Source organism: Orbicella faveolata, unplaced genomic scaffold, assembly GCF_042242905.1.
Source record: "Orbicella faveolata isolate gen_17 unplaced genomic scaffold, um_ofav_v1 contig_36, whole genome shotgun sequence".
Lineage (NCBI taxonomy): Eukaryota > Metazoa > Cnidaria > Anthozoa > Scleractinia > Merulinidae > Orbicella > Orbicella faveolata.
In genome coordinates this window covers 11,922,501-11,948,953 of record NW_028301565.1, presented here as the reverse complement: position 1 = coordinate 11,948,953, position 26,453 = coordinate 11,922,501, and the positions used below count along the sequence as shown (strand labels likewise).

The following is a 26,453-nucleotide window of genomic DNA, read 5'->3' as shown; positions in this document are numbered from 1 at the left end:
CAAAAAAGCCATAAAATGTTTGGGGACTTCCATATTTTTTCTGTGCAGGTGTACTGTTTACATATAACTTTACGATTTATGGCCATTTCATAACATCCACTAAAACACAAAAGCCATTTCTCTGTCTCGACCTAACTCGACATCAACAAGAAATAACTAGTTAAGCATTTTCCTATCAATTATGAGTAAAAATTTGGTGAAAAGAAGCACTTGAGACAGTTCTTTCAAATATTTTCGCAACTATATCTGCTATATCTTGAGGCATATCAATGTGAATACTGCAGCAGATGATTCAACTCACACGTTCCCTCACCTTACGCTTTTAGGTGTAAAATAGAATGGAAACAAGACAAAACTACTACATACAGGTCACTTAGATGCGATTTTGCCATCTCTTTGATTTTTGGATTTTGATGCCCTTTCAAAATGTTCAGTTTTGTGTCCATCTTCCTGTTAACTTCGACACAGGTTTTAACAGAAAAATGTCCATTACCATTCTGCTTTCATCATCAGAGATATCAACAGGTTGTCGATGAACCTACTCAAAAGGCTGTTCAACATCCAGGGAGAGCCATCACTACTACTGTAACATATAAATTACTTTCAAAAGCCATGACAAAACATGCCACAATCTTTGACGATATTGTACGGTACAATTTGTATTACCATACATGATTTACCTACTGAACCGCTTACTTTTCAATGATGGCGTCGGCTCAATGTCATCAAAAATAGCGAAGTGTTCGGCGGGTTGTTTCAATAGAGATCTGTATGTTTTATATAGCAGCAGTGATGGCTGTCTGTGGATTTTGAACAGCCTTTTGAGTAACGATGCCAACAAGTTGCAAGCATCTGTGACCATGAAAGCAAAATGGCAATGGATATTCTCTTTAAAACTTGCCAGGTCAAAGCAACTGTATACAGAAGACAATTTTGCAATCCAACAATCAAAGATCGAGAGAGCCCAAAATCGCGTCTAAGTGACATGTATGTAGTAGTTATTTCTTGTTTTCATTCCATTTTAGATCTGAAAACATAAGTTAAGGGAGCTTGTGAGTTTAATCATCTGCTGCAGTATTCACATCGATATGCCTCAAGATATAGCAGATATAGTTGCGAAAATATTTGAAAGAACTGTCTCAAGTGCTTCTTTTCACCAAATTTTTACTCGTAATTGATAGGAAAATGCTTAGCTAGTTATTTCTTGTTGATTTCGAGTTAGGTTAAGACAGAGAAACAGCTTTTGTGTTTTAGTAGATGTTCATGAAATGGCCATAAATCGTAAAGTTATATGTAAACAGTACACCTGCACAGAAAAAATATTGAAGTCCCCAAACATTTTATGGCTTTTTTGAGAACTTTGTTGATTGCTCTCACTATCCATGTTAGAATAATGTGTATTTGCTGTTGCCCAGTGCAGATATTTGCCATCAATTAAAGGCTATTCACATCACTACAAAATATGCACCTTACTTAAGATGAAGCCATGGACAGAAATCAAATTGCCCAGGTAAAATGAATATCTGTGCTTTTAGACTGGTAGTTTTACAACATGTTCCAGTGGATTTCATCTTCACATGGCTTTTCTTGTTGTAGAAGTACCAAACTAAAGATGGCTAATTAAATATGCATAAATTAGTGTCAAATAGCCATTTTTGCAGGGGGTCCCCCTAACTTGAAGGGAATAAAATATTTTGATCTACTGTTTTGCCACAATCATTCACTCACCAAACCCAACATTTGTGCCAAGTTTGAGCAAAATCAGTAATTTGAGCTGTATCACCTCCTGCCTGGTTTTCTCATGGACACACTCTTAATGTCTATTCAGTTTTTAAAAAAGTGAACCAGAGGGAGCTTTATATGACGGAAATTGCAATGTCTTCTTTTGGAGTTTTAGTAAGGCCCAGTCCAAACGCCACTCCACTCATGTGCTGAACCAAACTTGATTAAGTTCGACTTTAGAGTGACTTTGGAGCAACGGCTGGTTCAGACGGTGTACTTGCATTGAACTTAATTCGGGAAACTGGTGGTAACAATTTTCGACGAGAAAATATGCGTTCTGAATTCAAGAACTCTGTCCAAATAAAAAAGCTGAGTAACATTTCATTGTTAAGGCAATATTTAGGGAAGCAAATATAAACTCAAGGTTCAGTGTTTGTATTTAGACAGGTTTTCTCCTGGTTAATTCGACTTGTCAAAGGGAAATCTCATAAGCTGGGCTATTATTACGAATAAAAAGCAAAATATGAATTTGTGCTAAAGAAACTCGCTTATACAGTCCTGTCTCTCATAAATCAAAGGCATATTTTGTTGTCTTTATTTTTAGCAATGACTTCGAGCTTCATGCATGTCTGGTCACGCCATTCAATTTTGAGCCAATCACGAGTCCCGTCATCTGTTAACTACATCACAGTAATTTATGCATTAGGTTCGACACATGAGGAGAACCCCATATGAATCAGCTACCGCTCCAACGTTGCATAGTGTGACAGGCCTGCTGAATTTAATGTTGTTTGCTGTACCAAACCTAACCTGCCAAACCAAACTGATTCAAACGACGCTCTTCTGCCGTACTTAACTCATCAGTTAGGTTCAGCGCATCAATGGAGCAGCGTTTGGAATGGGCCTAAGTTGTCAAGTTTTGTGAGATAATTGTTTGCCCCCAAAATATTACCACAATGGAGATATGGATAAACCTTGAACTATTATGTCAAATTTTCAGAAGTAATTGATTGACATATATACAAGCAAAATCTATGGGGAATACCTAAAGTTTTAGACATTTTTGTTGCAATATATTCAATATGACTTTTCCATGTTAAGTGATAGTCAATAATTATTCCAAGGAACTTCACTTTTTGATTTCCTGGTTGCTTAATTTAATTGTCAAATTTGTTATTAAATTGTTCTAGTGAGATTTCAATACGATAAATTTGCATTTTTTGACATTAGGTGTCAGCTGATTTAGTCGAAGCCATTCTTGAACATGGGGATAGCTCATCATAACCATAGATTCTACTTTTTTAATATCTCTCAGGCAGGGTAGAAACTTGTCTGACTGCAAGTAATGTGTGACTGCATTGCTACCCTGCAAGACAGAGGAGCCTTTCTCTTTCTTCTTAGTGAGACACAACTGAGGAAACCTCTGCTCATAACCACTTAATCATGATTTTGTTCAGTGTCAGTCCATAATCAGGGACAAATAAATAAACATAGGCAGGCAAGACGTGCAAGAGTTATTTTTTTGGTGAATAGAGCCCCTGGATGTAGCAGCACTCAGTGGACTCTTCTTAACAGTTATGATAAGGTTAATCCAACAAGTTTGTTTGATTACAATGTAGAGCGAAAAAGAACATTTAGAATTTATTTCACCTTAGTACGTGATATCTAGCCTACTTTTATCAAGGTTTGATTTTAACAGTCAATAAGTGGCTTTATTTATTAGAACTACATGGAGCTGTTACCAGCAAGGCAGCTAAACATCATGCAGTCTGCAATGGCAGCTAACAGTAACCCACAGATTGGTGTTGATTCTTTATTTATTTATTTATTAAGCTTCGGCCTTCTATTACATATAAAGAAAAAGGAAAAGAAGAGGAAACAAAAAAAACAAAAAAAACAAAATAAAAAAACAAAACAAAAAACAAAAACAAAAACAAAAACAAAAACAGACAGCAAAACAAAACAAAATGGCCAGGGGAGCCGCTACAGCTTAGCCAATTACAGCGGCCCCCTTAGATATAATTAAGAGACAAAATTATACAATATATATAAATCTAAATCTAGTGTAGGGAGCTTAAAAGCAGCAATGTAGTGGGCGCGTTAAGGTCTTAGCGGTATTACACTTTGGGCAAATTGTCCGCCACGTCCTTATATCTTCTTGATCAAAAATATCTAAAGCATTTGTATAATATTTTAGTAAGGATCTCTTAAAAGCAAGGGGTGTTTGATTGTGTTCCTTAAGACTTTCAGGCAAAACGTTTCAGATTCTAGTACATCGGACAAAAGACGAGCATTGATAGGAAAGAGTACGGCATTTCTTAGGTATATGAGTGACAGAGCTATTTCTAGAATATCTTGTTATTCTGACCGGTTGCCTAGCAACCGGTAGAGCATCACTATTTACATATATTAAATTATTTACAGGTTTATAAAAAAAACAATGTCCAAATACTCGTGCCAGAAGGATAGTGGAATTAAGTTGGTCATCAGAAGCCTGGTCTTGTATGAAATGTCACAGCGAAAAGGGAGCCTCAGGATGTACTTTGTTACGCGTCGCTGGACAGCTTCCACTTGCTTCAGCAGGCCTACTGCCTGGGAAGACCATACTTGGGAGGCGTAGCCAAGTTGGCCACGGACAATAGACAGGAACAATGTTTGGCGTGTCCTCATAGATTGTATACTCTTCGACACCTGCCGGACAAAGCCAAGAAGCTTATTTGCTTTGGTGCATTGCTCATAGATTTGCTTGTCCCAGGAAAGGTCACTCGAGACCCACACACCAAGATCCTTTTCAGATTCACAGGTTTCTAAGACTGTGCCATTGATTGAATACTGAAATGCCTGTGGACTTTTCTTTCTAGCTATTCGCTGGCATTTACACTTTTTCTGGTTGAATAAAAGACCGGATGATTCGGACCAGTCAACCAGCCTGTTGAGATCTGCTTGCAATGCAGCACAGTCAGTGGCAGAGTTGATCGTTCTAAGAACTTCAGTGTCATCTGCATAGCATAGAAGACGAAACAGTGTCAGGGAGGTCGTCAACAAATAGCAAGAACAGCATTGGGCCTAGCAAGGACCCTTGAGGTACACCAGAAGTGACTGATAGCTGTTCAGATGTGGTGCCGAGGACTGTCACACATTGTTTGCGATCATGTAAGTATGATTTGAACCAATTGCGTAGTGAGCTGGCGATTTCAAATTGGCAAAGCTTATCAAGCAATTTGGGATGATCAACTTTGTCAAACGCCTTACTCATATTGAGATAAATAACGTCCGTCTGCCTCCCAGTGTCGAGCTGCGCCCCTATGTAGTCAAGAACGCTGGTTAGTTGAGTAACGCAGGACCTGCCAGCTAAGAAGCCATGTTGGAAGAGGCTTATCTTGTGATGTAAATGATCTTTCAGTCCTGCTAATACACAGCACTCAAGTACCTTTGAGATAACAGGAGAAGGGAGATTGGGGGATAGTTCTCAACGAGCTCATGTTTCCCTGTCTTGAAGATTGGGACCAAGTTTGCGAGCTTCCAGTCTGAAGGAACCACTCCTAGCCGCAGGGATTTGTTGAACAGCTTCGTGAGAGATGATGCGATCTGTTCAGCGATTTCTTTTGATAGACGGGAAGGGATTTCGTCAGAACCCGTTGCCTTATTTACATCCAGCTGCCTTAAATAGGCCAAAACCTCTGTGACTGAGATCTGTAAGTCAACGAATAGGGGCCCATCTAAAGGCGATGGCCGTGCTGGATGTGCCCGGACCTCTGAAGGAACAGAGAATACAGATGCGAAGTACGAGTTGAACAAATCTGCAGTCCGTCCAAGCGTTGACGCTTGACTACCCGGTCCATTCAGGTGACCAGATGACATAAACTCTGGAAAGCTGCGTGATTTGTTGGTGAGTCTGAATATAGACCAAAGGCGTTTAGGTCTGCGTGCTAGGTCAGAGTCCAGAGATCCAAAGTAATGCTCTTGGCTTTCTTGGATCAGGGCCTTCGTTTTTTTTCGCAGCTCTTTGTATTTTTGATGCTGTTGCTCGTTTGCCGTCGATTTTCTTAGCTTCAGCCGGGCTGTCTCTTTTTTCCATAAAATATGGATGATTTCCCCAGTGATCCAAGGAGGGGTGTTCCTGCCTTTAATTTTCTTAGTTGGAATATAGTCTGATACGGCACTCATAAATGCATCCTTCCATTCAGTCCAGTCAAGATTGATGTTTCCACTGTCCTGTACAAGGTTGCATAAATTGATAGATTCGAGCGCACGCCTTAGTCCTTCAAAGTCCCCTTTCCGATAATCGAATACCGTTCTATTCACTTTATGCTGAGCCTTCGCAGAAGCGCGAAACTCAAAACACACCACACCATGGTCGGTAAAAACGCCGGATTCTTGTGGGCTCAGCACTTCGCGCACGCGAACGTGATCAGGCACGCTTGTGATAACGAGGTCTAAGACCTTATCGCCATGGGTAGGAGTGGAATTCATTTGCGTCAAAAAGTGACCATTCAGTATATCCAAGGACGACACCTCTCTAGTGCCTTTGTTGTTTTCTAAAGAGTCCCATGAGATCTTCGACAAGTTCATGTCTCGTGAAATTACCATAAACTCGTATGTTTCACAAGCCAGGTCAAGATAATTATTAAATTCATCTAACCAGTTTGTTGGATCATTGTCGGGATCTGGCCAATAAACAGAAGTGAACAACACTTTCTTGTTGCAGTAGGTGGTTAGTTCAGCAGACACAATTTCCAGGTCTTTGGTTTGCACGTTAGGTGTAACAAGAACCAATAAGCACTTAATGACTGGCCCCAAGGGAAACAGTGAGTTTGTTTCCCCAAGACTCTCAATGTTCCCCGAGGCAAAGCCGAGGGGAACATTGAGGTCAAGGGGAAACAAAGCTTACTGCTTCCCGCAAGGCCAGTCATTAAGTGTTTTATTATACCTTCCAACTCAAAAATAGAAAAAAAAACTGCAAAAAATATGTTTGCTTGATGCTGGCTAGCACAAAAATTTGCTGCGGTTTCAAGGAGCACAACCTGATCACGTGCAAGTTGAAAGTTCAAGATGGTGTTTCCCTAGGTAGTTAGTGAGTTTTGCTCGCCCTAGGGAGTTAGTGAGTTTTGACCCACAACACATGACATGTTCTCCTCCAATCGCAAAACGTATTTGAGTTGGGAGGTATAATTTACAATTCAATTATAACATTTTCACATGATAGTATGGTCTTATTCTGTTGCCAGCAATGATCGTAGTTTTTTCGGTTTTGATACTCCACAAAACCACTTCAAATTAACATCAATTTCAAAACCCATTTAAACGAGAAGACATAATTGAAGGTAAAGAGTGTTACCTAATTGAAGACTTGAAACAACCAGACACATGAAAAACTGTATAAATTTTGCAAGATGCCATGAAATCTGTAGACTTTGGGAAGTTTCCTTGTCCTATTACCCTTCTCAATGTTTGAGAGCCTTTTTGGTGACAAAAAGTCATTTACAGAAAGACATAAGTTTACATCTTTGAACTAAGCGAGGAATCTGTTTCAAAATGAAAGAACCACTGTATCGCCTCAAAGTCTAATCTCATTAATTTGTGGTTTAACTTGCCGCCATGGAGTCATCAGGAATATTTGAAGAGTTTCCATAAAACAAACCTTTAAAAAAGTCTCCGAAAAGAATTTCCATTTTTACGAATTGCCATTAATGCAAGATATTACAATGCTGCTAAAGAGACTATACAAAAAGAGAATTCAAAACATTTATATCAAGTCTGGACATGCCGCTGGATTGGCTTCTCGTTTGTTTACTCTGACCGTGTGAACAAGAGTCACTGATTTGTCAGTTTTAACTGAAACTACTTGTCAATGAAAAACAAAAGTGTCAAGTTACCATTTGAAACTAACAATTAAAAATATCTCGTTGCATTTACCTGCGACAAAAACAAATTTCAAAACTCCAGCAGTGTTCTTATTCATAACCAGCCATTGGTAATTCCTTTGGTTTTGACCGAGAAAACCACTTCAAATGAGTATCTCAGTATTAACTCCAAGAAACGTTTTAATAAGAAGACAGTATTACTCCATAATAACCCTACTTAATTGAGACTTAGATTCACAAACTGAAAACTTTTGCACAAACATAAATGGTTTCAACTTAATTCTTTTTGCACGTGATGCAAATGATATCGATGGGAATTGACCTAGCGAATACCATCACGGAAAAAAGCCCTCTCACCATCACAAAAGTGTATTTTGCACTAACATCAATCGTTCCTCTAGAAATCACCAAGTTGTCGAGCAGCAGAGACTCATTTCATTCAAAATTTCAAGTAATGCAAAAGGAAAGCCTTGATGACATGTTAGTCTATACCAAAGATAGTGATTCCTCAGCTGATTGTTGAGTTTTGAAATCTTTTGAAACCCATCTACAAAGTCCTGGGCTTAACCACAGTAAACGCAGCATTGGAAGTGACGGAATAAGGCCAATACAAGAATAACTGTTTCTGTTTATAGAAAAGCAAAGATGGCCATTCCAAAATCAGGAAGAAATCTTCACAAACATGGTTCACTTTTACAAGCGGCAATTTGATTGGTCATTTATAGTAGCCCCAATCTGATTGTAGACTATGAGTAGTCCGTCTTTCGCTTAGTCCATTGGGCGTGACGCATTAGAAAACTGCGAGAAAAAATGGCTGCACAAGTTCCTGGGGACAAGCATGCGAAAGGAGGGACTAACGCCTAAGCCAGAGATTTTGACATGTCACGGCCGAGTGATTTTTTGGAGTTAATTTTCAATCTCATTACACGTATATCCAATAGGATTCCTTATCTTGACATCCTCTCATTATTGCCTGTTGTCAATAACCCCAGGAGATGTCTTGAATAAAATTGCTCTCTTGCGTTGAGTGATGAAATCACTAACACAAGCTCTCATTTGGGTTCAAGGCAAAAAGCTTTGCCAAACAAAACACTTGCGAAATTTAACTCTTTCCACATATGTAGCCTGTTGGCAGAATCACAAGAACATCATAGCCGGTGAGACAATTCCGACGCTTTGATTTGCTCCGGTCCCAAAGCTTCCCATTTTCAGAGAGTGAGATAAACATTCCTGCAAGACATCACATGTATCTCAAATGTTGATGATGTGCTGTCAACGCTTGTAACATAAGCCACTCATATTTTTGCATTGTGAGAGCAACGCATAATTCAAACTCTCTGGCTTAAGCGGTAGTCCCTTCTCTCACGTGCGTCTCACCCCCAGGATTTCACGCCGCCATTTTTTCCTCGTGGTCTATTTACAGTCTTGCTTGACAGACTAGGCGAAAGAGGGACTACTCGTAGTCTAATCTAATTGGTGTGACATACATACATCTCTCTCACTCACTCACTCATCCATTGACCCACTCATAACATACCCCAACCTGTTGACTAAGGGGTATTTTTTACAAAAAAAATATAACTTAAAAGCCATGGTCTTTGACAAGTTCTAACTGGTTTAAAACTTTAAGCATTACAGAGAGTATTCAAAACACTGTCACTGTATCAGACCGCTAACTATCTGCTGCACTGTGTGTTTGAAAATTACAGTTAGAACTGTGAATGCTTGTCAAACAGGAGCAAAACGTTGAAAAGTGATATTTACACATCAAGTTGCTATATTTATGTTCAAATTACAATATATATATCCAAATAATTATTGTAATATATGTATCTAAATGGTAATATATATCGGTATGTCCAAAATATCAATAGATATATATATATCTCCAAATGCTGTGTCCATTGTCCATTTTATATATAACTTGACACACTAGTAGGAGGTGTGGTGGCCTCAAGGTTCGTGGCCTCAGGGTTCAAACCCTGGGTGGGGACATTGTGTAGCACTCTTGGGCAAGAAACTTTACTCTCACAGTGCCTCTCTCCACCCAGATGTATAAATGGGCACTGGTGAACTTAATGCTGGGGGTAACCTTGCAATGGGCTAACATCCCATCCAGGGGAGAGGAGTTATACTCCTAGTCGCTTCATGCCACAGAAACCAAGATGAGCTCTGGCCTGATGGGCCACGTTCATATGTAGACCTGACCTACCTTACACACTTCTTCACGTATTTGCAAACAGTTTGATGTATAAATTGCACACAGTTTTCGACATACATATATTTTGTGATATTAGCTAGTACCCCATGTAACTGTTCATATATTGCCTTGCACTTTGAATTGAATTGACTTGCACTAATGACATTTTGGACATATATATTACAATTTGGAAACATATATTACTATGTATATCTTAATCTATATTGTAATTTGGACATAAATACAGCAACACAGGAAATATCACTTTTCAACATTTTGATCCTGTTTAAATTTGACAAGCATACACCCACATCAAAACTCAAAACTTTTGAATAGCTGACAATCTTTGATCTGGTGCTGTTTGCACAGTGCCAGAAACTACTGCAGCAGTACTTGTACAAAGGAGATGGTGTGAGTGCTGTTGTTTCCAGGGTCGTATGTCATCCTCCCTTGAAAAAGTGCCCCGGATGTGGCTGATCACTTGACATGACAAAAATTGTGTCAAATTTTTTCCTTCATGGTAGGGTCAACTACTAAATACTTTGCAATATCCATTGGAAAGAAAGAAATGGGATCACTAACCACACACAAGTACCTTCTAAGCCTCACACTTGAGAGGGCAACAGAAATATTTTTTCTTTCAACAAAAATTATTAACCTTATATTGAAGTAAATCACTCAAAATTGAATTCAATCTATCTGAAGATTTCAAAAACAGTTTCACTGTTTCAGTCTGGTCAAACATCCTGACCAAGCACCAAAATGACTTTACTTTTTGTCCTGAAAATCTCCTTCACAGAGTATTTTTGTATGCTAAAAATTGTAAATCATAATGGATCCATGTTTTGTTTGGCTAGAATACTCTCCAGATCAGATTTGCATGAACAAGTAACAAACGTGCATGTGCTTTGAAACTTTTACCATAATGCATTGCTGCTAATTATAAGCATTCTTATAATCTCATGCATGTATGGCTTTGAACTTAGTCATCAGTTTAAAGTGGAACTCTGGCAGCCTAAAGGGCCACCCAGCAGAGCACCATATACAACCATACAAACAGAACCACAGGCATGCATAGAAACTGAAAACCATGCATCCCTTTTTTTCATGGTCAATTACTGGCTAGCAGCATATATTGTAGGCAGATGCCCTTGTGAGATAACTTTAAGAATTCCTAGGAATTCCTAGGAATTTCCTAAGAATTCCTAGGAAAAAATTCCTAGGAATTCCTAAGAATTCCTAGGAATTCCTAGGAATCAAAGGTGTGAATTTTCACGGTAATTCGGACTCGGAATTCCTAGGAATTCCAAGTTTACATGGAGCTGACTTGGAATTCCTAGGAATTCCTAGGAATTCCAACTGAAATATACTCACCTTGGAAATTCCTTAAAATTCTCAAAAATTCCTAGGAATTTCTGAGAATAACTTGGAATTTGTAGGATTTTTTGAGAATAGGTTGGAATTTTTTGGAAAATCTGAGAAAAACTGGGAATTTTGTATCATTTGTAGGCCAGACAAAATTTTGATGATTAATGTCCAGCATTAAAATAGCAAATAAAGTCACTGATATCACATCAAACACTGGTTTTAAATCTATGGTTTATTACATTGGCTTTCATGAATTTAAACATAAGAATAATTATCCTGTTTCTTTTTCATTACATCAAGAGTAAAAAGTAAAACTGAAAACAGATGTGAAGGTCAAACTTTTACATGTTTGATAAAAAGAGAACTTTTTCAGATAATTTACTTACTTTTTTGGTTTACAAATCTAACAATTTTCCATACACAAGATTTTAGCTTAAATTATTGTTATTATGTGGAACAAATCTGGATTTTAATGAATGTAAGGAATCAATGATAAGAACAAAACTGAAACATTCCTTAAAATTAAAAAAAGGCTGAGTTTGGGCAAACTTAGCTGCTGTTCAGTTATTTCTGTTGATTCCACAGCTTCTTTTGTTGCCCTCTAATTAGGGTGTCAACAGCTAGCCTCTTCATGTTCATCTTTGTTGTATGACACCTAAAACAAAATTAAAAAAATACATTACATTGCGATATATATGAGGTACTGTAAGACTGAGATCCAAATATTTATGTGCTCACAGTTTAATACATGCAGCTAATTAAGACCTGACTGTAAGCTGGTTGAAATGTTAAAAGAGAAGACTTGATAATTGTGAAGGTGCTTGTATACTATTGATAAATATGTTACATAAATCTTGTGCCTACAGTAGATTAAATCAAGGTTTTCCTTCTTCTATAAGTGTATCAACAACTCTCGAATTGGAGGATACACTGTATATACATCACGGTTTTTAGCCAAATTTAGACTTTAGAAATATTAAAAAAGACACTTAAAACATTAAAGGAACATTTACACTGTAAATAATAGAGTAAACACAAAAGAATATACAGATGGACAAAAATTGAAGATCAACACGGATTGCCATACAGTCAGGCTGAAACACACAGGAGACATCAAACTCATGCACACTGTGGCTGCCTCGTTGGAGTTTTTGTCAAGAACTATGACTGGGATCAGAGAGAACTGCTATATTTATTTCGTTTGAACAAGTGAGGCGAGAGAAACGACTTGTTCCTCACAAATCAAATTGTTCAGGCACGCACTCTGGGCAACCTAAATTGTTTCAACTCTGCTTTAGCCAGAATTCATTTCATGCCATGACTGAGTGACCCACTCGTGTATGATTCGTGATGATAAAGTTCATTCAAAAGCTTTTGTCTAAATACAAGAATTTACGTTGTATAATATAAGGTTACTTGAATTCGATTACTCACCAAATAATTCTGTATACGGCTAATCTGCCCTTTGAATTTTTTCCCGTTGAAACATCCACAGGAAGACTTTCTTTTAACTCCAAATCTTCGCCAAGAATAACTTGTTTCTCGTTAATGACACTCACGCTGTTTTCTTCTGATCACAGGACCGCAGCAAAAACCATTTTGATATAATTTTGGAAGTGAAATCTACTAAAACGCACGAGCGATCAACCGTTAACGCTGAATTCAAAGATGGGCGCCAAAAGCGAATGAATAACGCGATCTTTGTCACGTTCAGTCACCAGGATAGTCACGTGAAAATTCGCGTGCTGTGATTGGTTCAGTTGATCAGTTGAGGAGAGAATGGAAACTAGAGAAGAAGGAGAGAGAGACTGGCAACGAGGTTGCCGGACCAGTCGCTTTCGATGGCAAGTCTGTTTCCCTTTCCACGCTGTTTTGGTGGTCTTCTGAAAGATGGATCTTGTTTCAAAAGGAAATAACTACACAAGCTTTTTACGAAGAAATCAAGGAGGAAAATGGAACGTACTTTAACTGGTTGATCTGTTCTCGATGGTTGTCAAGATAACAAAGGATCGTGAGGCACTTAAATCAAGTTCACTGCAAAGGTAAGGAATCCAATTTTATAGGGATTTTCTGTTGTGATGAGCTATAATTGTAAATAAATCAAACTAAGCAATGCATTGTGTGCTCTTTAAAAACCTCAAAGGCCGAAATTCACCTAAAAGATTTCAGATCGACCTGAGGAACCGAGATAAATTCTGCGAAATAAGCTTAAGCTTGTTGTATTAGTCCACCAAATCTGTTTTGAGAGCCCACGTGTTTCAACACCCAGTCAGCACAATGCAGCAAGTATAAATTTGCAATGCTTCTCATTTTTCCTTTGAATTATTTATAAGGATTAACATGATATGAGATCTATAGTCTTTTCAATACATCAAGATGTAGGTTTTTTTATTTGCATTGTCATTTATTTATGTCAGTTATTTATTTGTTTCCCACTGACTCATAATCTTTTTGATTCTTTTGATTTTGTTGTGTCATGAATTAAAGTGACCATGAGGACAAGGAAATGCAAGAAACATATTGATGATCCCACTATACCCATACCAAAATCTACAAGATTCGACCACATAAATTGCTTAAGGCAGTCTTCACAGGCCAGTTGACATCATCTCCCTCTCTTGCATCCCTTTTTCTTGGAGATCATTTCCAGCACCATTAACAGAAGACCTCAGAGTTTTCGGCTCACCTGAGTGAGATGGCTGTTGGCAAAAATGTTGTGGATGACTTTGATGGATTATGAAGTGAACCTTTATGCAAGAATTGAAGCTTCACAGAAGCATTTGATGAAACTGAGTTGCCTATACCTCAAAAGACTACAGAAATACCAATTGATGTAATACAAAACAACTCAGATATGTCCACAGACAGTGATTCAGGTAATGATGTTGAAGTTTCAGTTGCGACTCCTCTGAAGAAATTGAGAACTCTGACACTGATGGCCATTCACTGGACTCCCCTGATGAAAGTGAAACTAATGGTTCCCAAGAAAAAACATTAATTTTTCTACCAAAGAATATGCCTGTATGGTTATTCTGGCCTTAATTTCAAGACATTGTATGACAATGAGAGGCTGCTAAAGATATCCTTGTTTTAATGAAACTACCGGTAATTTGTCCAGAGAATGTCACAGTACAGTTTTACAAATGTACAGCAAGTGTGTGGAAACTGTGAGCTTTTCATTTATGACATCTGTGAGAGATGTCTTCTTCTTTTTCCTAAAGTCATAAAGGATCAAGTCAAAAATTGTTCAACAGTGGGCTGTGATGGGTATGTGTGTGAATCTACAATTATATTAAATATATACATGCATATATATACTTTTGGTTTTATTGAAATTGTAAATAATGTATATTCATTTATGCTGACAGAATTTTTTGCTTAATCTATTTATCAAATCTAAGAGCATCCATTTTTCTATCAGTTAAACTCTGGGTGTTTGATTTAAGGGTCCATACGGGCACATATACACTAACAAATCACGTTGGATCTAAAAAGCAATGTTATCAGTGCTATAGTTTTATGTTGAGTTGTCAGACTTAAACTGGAATTAATGTACATTTGTTTGGAAATAATTATCTTGGAGCTTGAGAACAATAAAAAGGTATGGTACTCCTGAGAAATGATCGTGTTGATTTTTGCTAATTCACAGAAACTGATTCATGCACTGAGTTCATCTTTAATTTTGACATTTTGAGAAATTTATAGAAATTTCCAACAATATTTCATGTGTTTTAGCTATTCCCAAAAATTCCTAGATATTCCAAACACATTTTTTAAAACAGTCTGGGAAATAATAGGAGTTCCTAGGAATTCCCAATAATTCCCAGTCATACTTTTCACTATTCCCAAATATTCCCAGAAATTCCAAGGTCTTGGATTAAGCATAATTTGCATGGCTTGGAATAACTTGGAATTCCTAGGAATTCCCAATAATTCCCAGTCATACTTCCACTATTCCCAAATATTCCCAGAAATTCCAAGGTCTTGGATAAAGCATAATTTGCATGTCTTGGAATAACTTGGAATTCCTAGGAATTCTTAGGAATTCCTAGGAATTCTCAGACTACTGGGAATTTATTTCGCAGGGGTGCTCCCTACAACAATGAAAATGTTGCACAACATGGCTGCCAGGGGGGCATGCAGCCTTAGTTTACAGCGTATATCTTTGATATTGGACATTGACAGGTTTTAAGGTGAATTTTTAAGAAAAATGTTAAAAATATTTTTTGCTGTTCAAATTGAGAAGACTGAGATACATATTTTGGAAAAAGAATGGGAAGAAAAGCTTTTTTACTTTGTAAGATAAAGAGAGACTATTTTTTTTATCTCATTTAACCCCTTATGGCACGTTGACACCACTAATTAAAATTCACCACTAGTTGTCATGTGTAATGCGAATCTCAGTGTGATATTTCGTTTGTGCACGCAAACTGTTCACGAGCTGGTCGTTTCATCGCAAGTTAGCTTTTGTTCTTGTCAAATTTTCTTTATGTCAGGACAAAAACGCAAGAAAACTTCTTGTCCATTTTCGTTTTCGAAGAAGCCGAAGAGGTGAAAATCTGGTGGAACCCACAGGTTCAGCGTTGAACAAGATCTTTGGCTCTGAGCGACCGTGGGTTGCACTGTAATCAAGAAGAATGGTATCAAAGATATGATTGTATTCTATAACTATTAAGCTTTCAGAAAATGTTTAGGTTGATGGGGTTTTCTTTCAAAGCGCCAGCATATGACTGCAATTTCCATACACTGTCAATCCACCTACTATGATACCTTAATTCCACTGCTGCTTAAGCTAGCATATAACTGCAATGATCAACCATGTCTTCATATCCTTCTATGCAGTTCAAATATATGATCTTTCATGTATTCAGTGGTATCTTCACCATCTATGGGTATATTACAAACTCACGTGACCAACTCCCAGTTGGCTCAATTAAGCTCAGTCAATGGTAAAGCACTGCACCGGTATTGCAGATGTCATGGGTTTGAATCCTGTTCAAGCCTAAATTTTTTCCAGGCTTAAATTTCACAGCTGCTTAAGCTGTGTGTATTACTGAGATGATCAATCATGTGTTGTTGTTTTTTTTAACTATGTTTAATTCTGTCACTCGGGGCATTTTGTATTTTTTTGTACAATTTTTTTTCTTAATTATGGGAACAAAATATTCTTAACCCAACTGGCAGAGAAATTGATCATAAACAAAGAGCAGCTTTAAGGTAAAGTTAGCTGTAATGTTTTTAGAAGGTGCAGTTGCTAGGTGCAGAGTCTTTGCAGTTTATTTGGATTTAGAAAAATCCACAGTTAAAAAGAAAGGCACAGAAGAAACGTTCACTGAAAATGCCGGAAGCAGAGTGAGAATCTTCATTAGTATTTAAATTTTAAAAAAGGTTGAAACACCTTCATAAGCTGTTTATTAAGTACTTTTCTAAATTTAAGATGTCCTGGATGAACATTTTCCCAAGCCCAAGTCGTATAATTTTTTTTTGGAATAGTACCTGCAGTGCTTTCATCAGAAGCGGGCTACTGTCAGAGGTCCGACAGCTGTGAGTCATCGAGTCACCGGCTACTTGGCTGTGTTTGTCGACAAAATCTTCAAAATTGCAACTCTTATAATACTTACTGCCTACCTATTTCTCAGTTCAAATAAACTGATAAAATATTTCTTACATAATTGCCTCGACTGTTCATGTATATAAAAGCATACACATCAATCGAATGTAATGCTTGCAAATTGCAAAACATTCAGCCATTTTCTGTGGTATGGGTAATAAAACTTAACCAGGTTTTCAAGCTATTATCAGGTGGTTGGTGGAGCAAAGATGGCGGCGAAGCACACTCCTGTACATTCTGGACAGACTGATCTCAAAGAAACCACGTACCAGAATAGGTATTTGAATAAATTTATTTGATTTTGGAATTGTTCTTTCATAAACCCATTGTGTTCTTCTCTGCTTACAGATGAATATTAATTGCCGAAAACAAAACACTTCATTCCAATGATGAAATTTCACCAATCAACCAACTGATCCTAAAACTGTACAGTCTGAAGTTGCAGATAAGTCACCTTGTCATCTTTGCAATTTTTGGAAAGATGGAGCCACGCAATCAGGACCATCAATCAAAGAAATGAAAGATTTTTTTTGTTCATAGTTTGGAAATTCATTCAACAAGCCTGTTCACAGTTTCTGAGTTATTTTTTGGAAAAAAATACCTCTTAGTCGGCACGTCGGGTATGTTACGGATCAATGGGTGAGTGAGAGATGTATGTATGTCACACCAATCAGATTGGATCTACTATAAACAGCCAATCAAATTTCTTGTTGTAAAGGTAGATGGTTTGTGAGAAGATTTGATCCTGCTACAGTTCAGATTGGCCAAATTTTACTCTCCGGCTTCTATGAAAGAGGAGGAAGTATTCATATATTGGGCTTACTTTGACATTTTCTGTGGGTTAGGCTGAGGATTATGTCAACGAGTTTGATAATAATTTGCAACTGGATAATCAGTCAAAGAAACATAGTGTTTGGCATATAGCTACGAGCATGCGATGAAGGGTGAGCTTTTCCCACTAGATAGGTTTTTGAATTGAGTCCTGAGCCGCCCTATTACTAGGTTTAAGATGTGAATGAAAAACAAGTTGAAGTGGTTTCTATGATAGGATCAATTGTATTTTAGGAAGGTGGAACGCACTACTGGGAATATGAAGAGGTTGTGACCAGGTTCAAATCATTTGCGTGTTGTATATTGAAACCTAAGTATTGCTGCAGAGTTTGTAATGAGTGTTCCGGGCGTATCGTTAATTTCAGCATCCATTGATAAGTTTCAGTGTGAAAAGCGAAGAGACTACGATTAATTTTTGGTCAACAGAACAAAAAGATATTTTGTGACGATTTTACAATTTTAATGAGTCTTGTTTACTACTGGAATGAGAAGATACCTTTTAATGAAACTAAATCTTTTCTCTTCAATGTTATCAGGGTTTTCGCTTATTCACATTAATAACCAACACGAATTGTAGTTGAAGAAAAGGGAAATTATTTTTGTTCAAGATAACTTAAGTGAGGTATATGAAGTCTTAAGCATTTTATTGTATTAAACACAAGGACTTTGGTAATTGAAAAATAAAGACCGATGTGTATGTTGCCAGTTTGTGATTTTTAGTCTGGTTTGGAGTGGAGTGTAACAGTTACATACATACACTGAGTTGTTTTAGAGTGCATAATGTTCAGTGTAATGGTGGCTAATTATGAACAAGATGAGCCTTGAGTTTTGAAACAGTTCATGAGTAAGTGGTATACAAATGGCATGAGATACTTTTATTTTTAGTTACAGAGGTAACTTGATACTTTTGTTTTTCACATGGAGTAAATTCAATTAGAGGTCACGAATCGTTGCTTCTAGTTCTTAGTACATGTTTTAGAGGAGACGAGGCTATTTAGATTTGAAACAGTTGTAACGTTTATCATAGTAAGTGCAGGTAATGATTGTTTTGTTCTTATTGCATGCAAATATAATTAGATATTTTTATTTTTTAGTTACAATGGCTAATTTGACACTCTTGTTTTTCACAAGGGAGTAAATTCAATTAGAGCTGACGAATTGTCACCACTTGGTCTCACGAGATGTTTGCTATCTTTAGTTACAAATGGTAACTTAACACTTTTGTTTTTTATATGGGAGTAAACTCAATTACCATAAAGAAGGAGCCCGTGAAGATACAGATATAAATTTGGGAAGGGCTTTTGTTGATTTTCTTTTCGACAATAATGAAAAAGTGGCTTCCTCTTAAAGCATACCCATATCAAGGCTAGAGTGCAAAAACCATACCCTATTTATGACCAAAATCAGCTAAAATCGATACACTATTTATGACCAAACCGGCAGAAAAACCATACCCTTCGGGGCCGCACAGACCTATATAGCCCATATAAGGGAGTCCCCCCCCCCCCCCGGGGGAAGGGCTACGTGATTGGTGAGGGAGGGAGTTATGCATGTGCGCATGTCAGACCAATCACAGTGTGGGTTGTATCAAAGAACGAATTAAATTGCCTGTTAGAAAATAAGATGGTATCTACATTAATCTGGAGACGTGTCAGATTACTGTAGTTTGTTCAGTCAAACATTTTATGGCTTACTATTTAGTTATCTTACCATTACCGACGTAACATCGTATGTACATCATAAACTCCCAGTCTCTTTCTTGCTGTACATCGCAACCAAAAAATCTTGTCAAATCAACCAAATCATTACTGTAAACAGTTCCATGAATGCTCCTATCTCCAAGACTTATAGTTCACAAAAAATAACTCTTGCACGCCTTGCGTGCCTATGTTTACGCTTGCAGTTGTGAAGGAAGCCCATGTACTTTGGAAACCCAAACAAAGATAACTCGTTTATGAGCATGCAGTGAGCGAAAAAGATCAGTTCCAACATATATTCATCATCGACTTTACTAACTTTGATGCCCAGAAAGCTGGAAATTGTATTTCCAAGAGTTTAAATTTCAAAATTTTCTGGGGGAGCATGCCCCCAGAACCCCCTAGGAAAGGTGGCCTAATGCACACCTACCAGTATATATTCTTAGCTGCCTACTTTTATACTACTACATCTGTAACAGATGTCTAACTTCAAATCTTATTACAAGTACTGTAACTGTGCAGATTTTTAAATCGCCATACATTGTAGCATAGCTCAATTTGACTTGGTGAAATGAAAAGCAGGCATGACTGGTGAAAAAGCTTTCAAGCCCAAAACTCTATGTTTTCAATTACAGTAACTGCAAAAAGTAAACACGACAGCAAAGTTTGCATCCACATGCATGACAGTTCAGAAGCTTTAAAGTCAAATATTTTATTTTTTGGATAAAAAAAAAAGCCAGAGGGATAAAGGTCCATGTTCAGGTGCAACTGTATTCGTGCACATGCATTTTCCCAGTATTCTATCCAGCAGGCAGACAAACATAATCAATGTCAGGATAACAGGGTTGAGGGGACACTTTTTGAGTTTTTGGGCAAGAGTGTGCCACTGTCACCCAAGAACCCTGAATTTTTTTCAGGTTTAAATTTCTTAACTGCTTAAGCTGTGTGTATAACTGTGATGATCAATCATGTCTTCATATCTTTCTCCGCAGTTCAAAATATAGGATCTTTCATATGTTGGCTTCTATCTATTCCCCTGTAAAAGATCTGACATAATTAAATAGCTAATTTAGTCAACAGAATTTAAAAAAGGACATACTGCATGGCTTCTCGTTGTTTAGCTTCCTTCTTTTTCTTCTTCTCTTTTTTCCTTTTTCTTTTCTTCTTGGAAGCACTTTCTGGTTTACTACCTGATCTCCTGGTCTCATTTATTGGTTGATTTCCTTCACCTTCATCTTCCTGCATAAGCAATTATATATGCAGCTCATTATAGCATTAATAGATGATTTAAAGTAATGAATTCTCCAATCAAAAAGGTTGAACTGCGTGCAGAACATTCAAAATGAAACCCTTGTGAACACTCTGCACTTCTGTTATGTGACTTTTCTTTTAGGTTTAATTTATGCCACAGCCAAGTGACAACCTGATGACACCCAGTAGAAGTAAGGAAATCAACAGAATCAATTTTCCTTATAACTTTGTTTCAAATCGATCTTTTTTGGTGTTTTTTCTTTTTTTAACTTAAGGTCTCAATGAAGATAAATAAATGAAATATCTTTTCGATGAAGTTGTCATGCATTTTTGGGGTACACTGATACCTCACGCTCTGCACTGAGTGTATAGAGATTCTTGATAACAATGTAAAGAGTATGCAGGAACATACTTCTTTAAAATTCTAATTTTGTTGATCTTGGAAAGTGAAATAATAAATTTCAGTGCATTTACAGATTGCGTGTCAAAAATACCTCTGAGTCCGGGCCACTAGAGCTTTCATCCATCTCAGTTTCTTTTTCAACCCATACATCCTCTGCTCCTTGATTTATCTGCATGTTAGCATCTGGGCTAGATGAGCTGGATGTTCCAAGCAATTTCTCTGACTCACAAACACTACCAACCTCAGCCATAGTGGATTTCTTGACTATTACATACATATGTAAGTCAAAAAGAAGTCACTGAATTATAACATACAGTAAAGTTACATTTTAAGTTATGGATGGCGAACTACAGTCAAACTCTATTAAGTGGTTACCTTTTAAGCGGCCACTCTTTAGTAAGGCACTAGTTATCAAAGTTCCGAAATTGTTGTCAGTAAAATAGTGTAAATACAATCCCTGTTAACTAGCCACCTCTATAAGGCGGTCACAGCCACTTTTTGGTCTTTCGGATTCAGTTTTCCTATTGTGTGGTTCCAGAAAATATCTATACCCCCCACAGAGGGTTTTTTCCAGTTTGACCCCCCACCCCCCAGGATTTTCCATTCCAGGGGGCTTCACAGTATTCCCCCTACCCCCTGGAATTTCCATGATTTTTCTACTTGGGGCCCCCCCCACCCCTCAGAAATTCCGTATTCATAAAAAGCAAGGTTTACCTCATTAATTGTAATAAAATTTAGCCGCAGCTGTTTATAGTTACATTGCAGACAAAGACGTGCTTTTTCACGGTAGACTGCAGACGTGGCGCGTTCCTTCATGTCATATTAAAATGTTTGACCCAGTGTTTAAACTAATAAACAACTGACTTAGAAGTGCTTCATTCCCAAATGGCATAGCAGCTGACTTTTTCTCCATTAAAGGAAGTTTTCATATAAGAATCTCAGAACGTACATGAAGCTCCTTCAAATAACCGAGTCAAAGTTTTAATTTATGCATGGTCAAAACAACATATCGAATTACTTTCCACAAGCAGTAAAGTTGTCATGCAACATTTTTTTCAAAACAGCTGTTTCCCAAATGTGGCTTTATTTTTTTCTTTCACCGAAGGAATACTTCAATTAAGTCATCCGCTTTGCCTCTATAGTTTGTAAATGATAGTGAATTCATTCTATGCCTTAGTTTTTTGAATTGTCATACATTTCATAAGTGAAACACACATTGTTCAGTCGGTCTATAAATGACCGAATGAAATCTTGGCTACCGCTCCAATTACAACGCTCCTCGCTGTCCACGTTTACATATATAGTTCAAGACAAATGGCTTTGAATCGACTTTGCTCACTTAAAGCAAACTATTAACCACAGATAATGATGAAAATATGTGATAACCTAGTTACGGCAAGTCCGAAATGGGGAATAATTTTGTACGAGTATCAAACGAAATCAACAAAGTATGAATCGCATTTAATTGATGGCATGATTAATGCTGGAAAAAGCATCTGAGCTGCATTTAAGGTCAATACAGCACGATCTCCAAAGTATAAAATATCATCAACTTCATTGTTCATGTATTACTGCACCTCTTCGTTAGCATTTTGTTCAACTTGACATCCAACAAACACGATACTCAGGATTGCTGTCTGTCACACGACGTGGGAAGAAAACTGGAAAATATATGACAAAGAACCTAACATTTATTTCTCAGCGGATGGAACATTTCTGTTGGTTTGGTTACCTGAATCAATTGGGAAAGTACAGTAGTGTTCATTCAATCGCATCTCAGACCCACTGGAAAGAAAACTCCTTGAGTAGCCCCCCTCCCCTTCGGAAATTTACCTCTTTCAGACCCCCCTACCCCTCAAATTTCTGTGACCCTCCATGGAGGAGGTATGGATACTTCCTGGAACCACACATTTTCTTTACCCCTTTCAATTAAATGGCAACCCAAAATTTAATACACGTAAATAAACTTTGTTTTGGAAAAGGTGATGGCAGGTAAGAGTCTGAAATAGAAGGTGATAAGTGATAAAAACATTCAAGTGATAAAAATATTCACGTGTTTATCATGACTGTCTCGACATGACTCCACGTTCGCTAAGAAATTAACCCGACGGCAAAAAATATTCAAGGTACACCAACCCCTATTAAGAGCCGCCCTCTGTAAATATCAACTAAGATCATTTGAAGAAGCTCGTCATAAAAGGGGATAAGTGACGATTTTGGTTGCTTTTCTTTCTTTTGCTCCAAATCAGCTGAATTTTTGCATGTAGTATTCAGTGTAATAGAAAAACGTGTTCCTGTATTTTTGCCGCTGGTTTTTGCTTCGCTTTATAAAGACACCGCTAGGAAAACCGAGTGGTTTTTTGCATACGCAATATCCCGAAAACGAAGCAAAGTTTAGCGGAAAAACTCCTGGACATTCAATGCTAAACATACCTAAACAAAACTGCATGCGAAATTTGAAGCATTTTCGACAAAGTTCACTTTTGATTAAAATACCTAACACCCTTTTCCCGCCGAGGCTGCAAATAAACGAAGCTGGGCCTTTGTTATGATAAACAGAGCCGATCCTTTGTTATAATAGCCAAGCCAAGCCTTTGTTATAAGTTGAAGTCTGGCCTCGGTTTACCATAACAAAGGATCAGCCCGCCATGACCACAAGGACTTTGATTTCACTTAGAAAGCAGCAAAATGTCAATTTCACGTAACGTATAAGCTCAAAAATGTTAATTTTAGGTCAAAAAAGGTTTAAATGTTGATTTCACGTTAACGCATGATGACAAGGAGGTTGATTTCACTTAGAAACCAGCAAAATGTCAATTTTATGCAGCGCATAAGCTCAATGATGTTGATTTCAGGTTTAAACAGGTTAAAATGTTGATTTCACGTTAACGTGGGACGGCAAGGATGTTGGTTTCACTTAGAAACCAGCAAAATGGTAATTTCACGCAGCGCATAAGCTCAATGATGTTGATTTCAGGTTTAAACAGGTTAAAATGTTGATTTCACGTTAACACGTGATGGCAAGGATGTTGGTTTCACATAGAAACCAGCAAAATGTCAATTTCACGCAGTGCATAAGCTCAATGATGTTGATTTCAGGTCTAAATAGGTTAAAATGTTGATTTCACGTTAAACGCTTGACGGCAAGGATGTTAATTTCACTTAGAAAACAGCAAAATGGTAATTTCACACGGCGCATAAGCTCAGTGATGTTGATTTCAAGTCTAAATAGGTTAAAATGTTGATTTGACGTTAACACGTGATGGCAAAGATATTGGTTTCACTTAGAAAACAGCAAAATGGTAGGAGCCCATGATGGGCTCCTGAAAATGGTAACTTCACGCAACGTATAAGCTCAAAAATGTTGATTTTAGGTCAAAAAAGGTGTAAATAAAAATAAAAATAAAACAAATAAACATTTCAATACGTACTTTTCCAAACATGGCAACATCTTAAATGGCTAAAAAATCCCGAGATAAATACATAGTTTTTGACAAACGCGATCGTAGCTTTATGTCACACACTGCCATAACTTCCAAGTTCAAAATGCGCTGGTACCTCTTATGCCTGATGAGGATAACAACTTTGGTGGCTGTTTAGTTTTGGATTTAAGATTTTGATGACTCCACGTGAAAACGCTCTATGAATAGGGCTGACAGATTAACAGATTAACCCTTCTGCGCAATGTACGGGTCTCCATAGATCTGCATGTCCCCTGATCCCAGAAGCTCAAAACACTACAAATCATGCCGATTTGAAATAAAATCAACGCAAACTGGATCACAGATCTGTTACAATCGATCGCCACTTACTGGCCATTATTATGTTTAAATCTAGTTACCAGTTCAAGAAATGTCCACAGAACGTAATCGCAATGCATGCTGGGAAGGGTCTTTACACCTCGTGCGCGGGAAAACATGGCGGTCGATACAAGACAAATTTTATAAGTCTAAAACCAGTTCTCGCTTTCCAAACTTTGATGCTAGCAACACTTGGCAAATGGGCCACAACTCACCAGAGGGTATTTTTCTTGGGCAAGAACTACTCTTGGACTTTGCTACCTGGCTTGATCTGACTTCGAATGCCGATAACACGATTACGGTATATCAGCTGCCTTCGAAGTTTCAGGACACATTTTGATTCTTTAAAACATGCTGATGACTTACGGGTTTATCGAGGCTTTATGATGCCTCTCAACCACCAGGCAGACATACAAGGTACTTTAAAACAATTAATGCTTAAGATATTAGTTGACAGAGCTTTAATGCAGCACATCTCTTTTTTGTTTGATGGCATTTCGTTTGACGCTCGATCGATTCACGTGTTGTGTTCGCGTCACAATAACCGATGTAAACAATCTGTTCCCAGATTTCCGCTCTATATGCTGTGGGATTTGGTTTTGACTTCATACACTATAAACAGTCTGCCTGTTTGCTGTTCAACAAATAAACTCCTAAAGACATGGCTAGGAAAAGCCAAGCTTTTTGCATATGTTTTAACTCGAAAACAAAGCAAAAACCAGCGACATAAATACAGAACCATGTTTTTCTATTACATTGAAGACCACATGCAAAAATTCGGCTAATTTGGAGCAAAAAAAGAGAAAAGCAACCAAAATTGTCACTTATCCCCTTTTATGACTAGCTTCTTCATTTGGACAAGAAAAAATGGAATTCTTCAAACTTTCTCAGCTGAATGGTCTAATTAACTGATTCACAAAAACAACTTTCAGTTCAATTTGATTTGTATTTTAGCGCTGGTCTGACCATCTTGGTCTTGCCCCTCTAAGAGGGCTCTCAGCGGCCATTTTAGGGCACATTTTTAACAATTGCCATATAAAGAAAATGTCATAAATCCAGATAAAACCCATTAGTCAAGGCAAACAAATGTTTCTTGTTACATTGAGAGGCTGTTTTGGGAATTTGATCAAATCTAATTTTTTCACAGAATTTTAAATTTCTTCCCTTTTGAACTACTGTAAATCCTTGACACAGCGCCTGGGTGGTTATTTTAAATTCAGGAGAAGACGGAGGGGAAGGGGGGGGTGCTTATTTAAGGCGGGGCGCTTATTCGAGGGGGGCGCTTATTTAATTTTTCCCAAATCATGGCCTGGCATGATCATTTTTTAAAAAAATATACATCATCTATACCTGAACAACAACATAACCTGTTTATTAACACAAAAAGCTGATTCTAAAGTTTAAATTGTGACGCCGTCAGTACTTGTATTTTTTTTTTCTAAACTTAACGTGTTAACAAACTGAAATAAGAAATTGTAGGATGCAAGTTAGAAGAAAAGAAACATGCTTCCTGTATTGTAAAGAAGTAAATTACTAATGATTGTATAAAAAAGGCTGGACTGGAGTGAAACTATACATCCTTTGTTGTCTAATTTAACTTGTCCACAAGATGGGAGGGGGAAGGGGATTGCTTATCCGAGGGGGGGACACTTATTTTAAATTTTGGCAGATAAAAGGGGTGCTTATTCGAGGGGAGTACTAATTTG

General features: G+C 37.5%; 2 protein-coding genes and 1 long non-coding RNA gene across 3 annotated transcripts in view; 1 reads left to right on the top strand and 2 right to left on the bottom strand.

Annotated features, from left to right (window-relative positions):
* The window catches only part of LOC110054510 (E3 ubiquitin-protein ligase rnf213-alpha-like), a 117,088-nt gene that overhangs the window by 83,903 nt on the left and 6,732 nt on the right, over positions 1-26,453 (bottom strand). The window contains exons 3-4 of the mRNA XM_089274525.1: positions 21,039-21,211; positions 20,393-20,532 (exon numbers count right to left, since the gene is read on the bottom strand). Of these exons, the coding sequence (XP_089130651.1) occupies positions 20,393-20,532; positions 21,039-21,211 (313 nt within the window). The remainder of the gene's footprint in view (positions 1-20,392; positions 20,533-21,038; positions 21,212-26,453) is intronic.
* Positions 3,237-7,723, bottom strand: LOC149102293 (uncharacterized). The gene has a single exon (XM_089274529.1). The coding sequence runs from the start codon at positions 6,310-6,312 to the stop codon at positions 5,131-5,133; it is 1,182 nt and encodes a 393-aa protein (XP_089130655.1). The 5' UTR covers positions 6,313-7,723; the 3' UTR covers positions 3,237-5,130.
* LOC149102292 (uncharacterized) lies at positions 13,064-14,774 on the top strand. The gene is made up of 2 exons (XR_016202299.1): positions 13,064-13,196; positions 13,642-14,774. It is a non-coding gene; the product is annotated as an uncharacterized LOC149102292 (long non-coding RNA).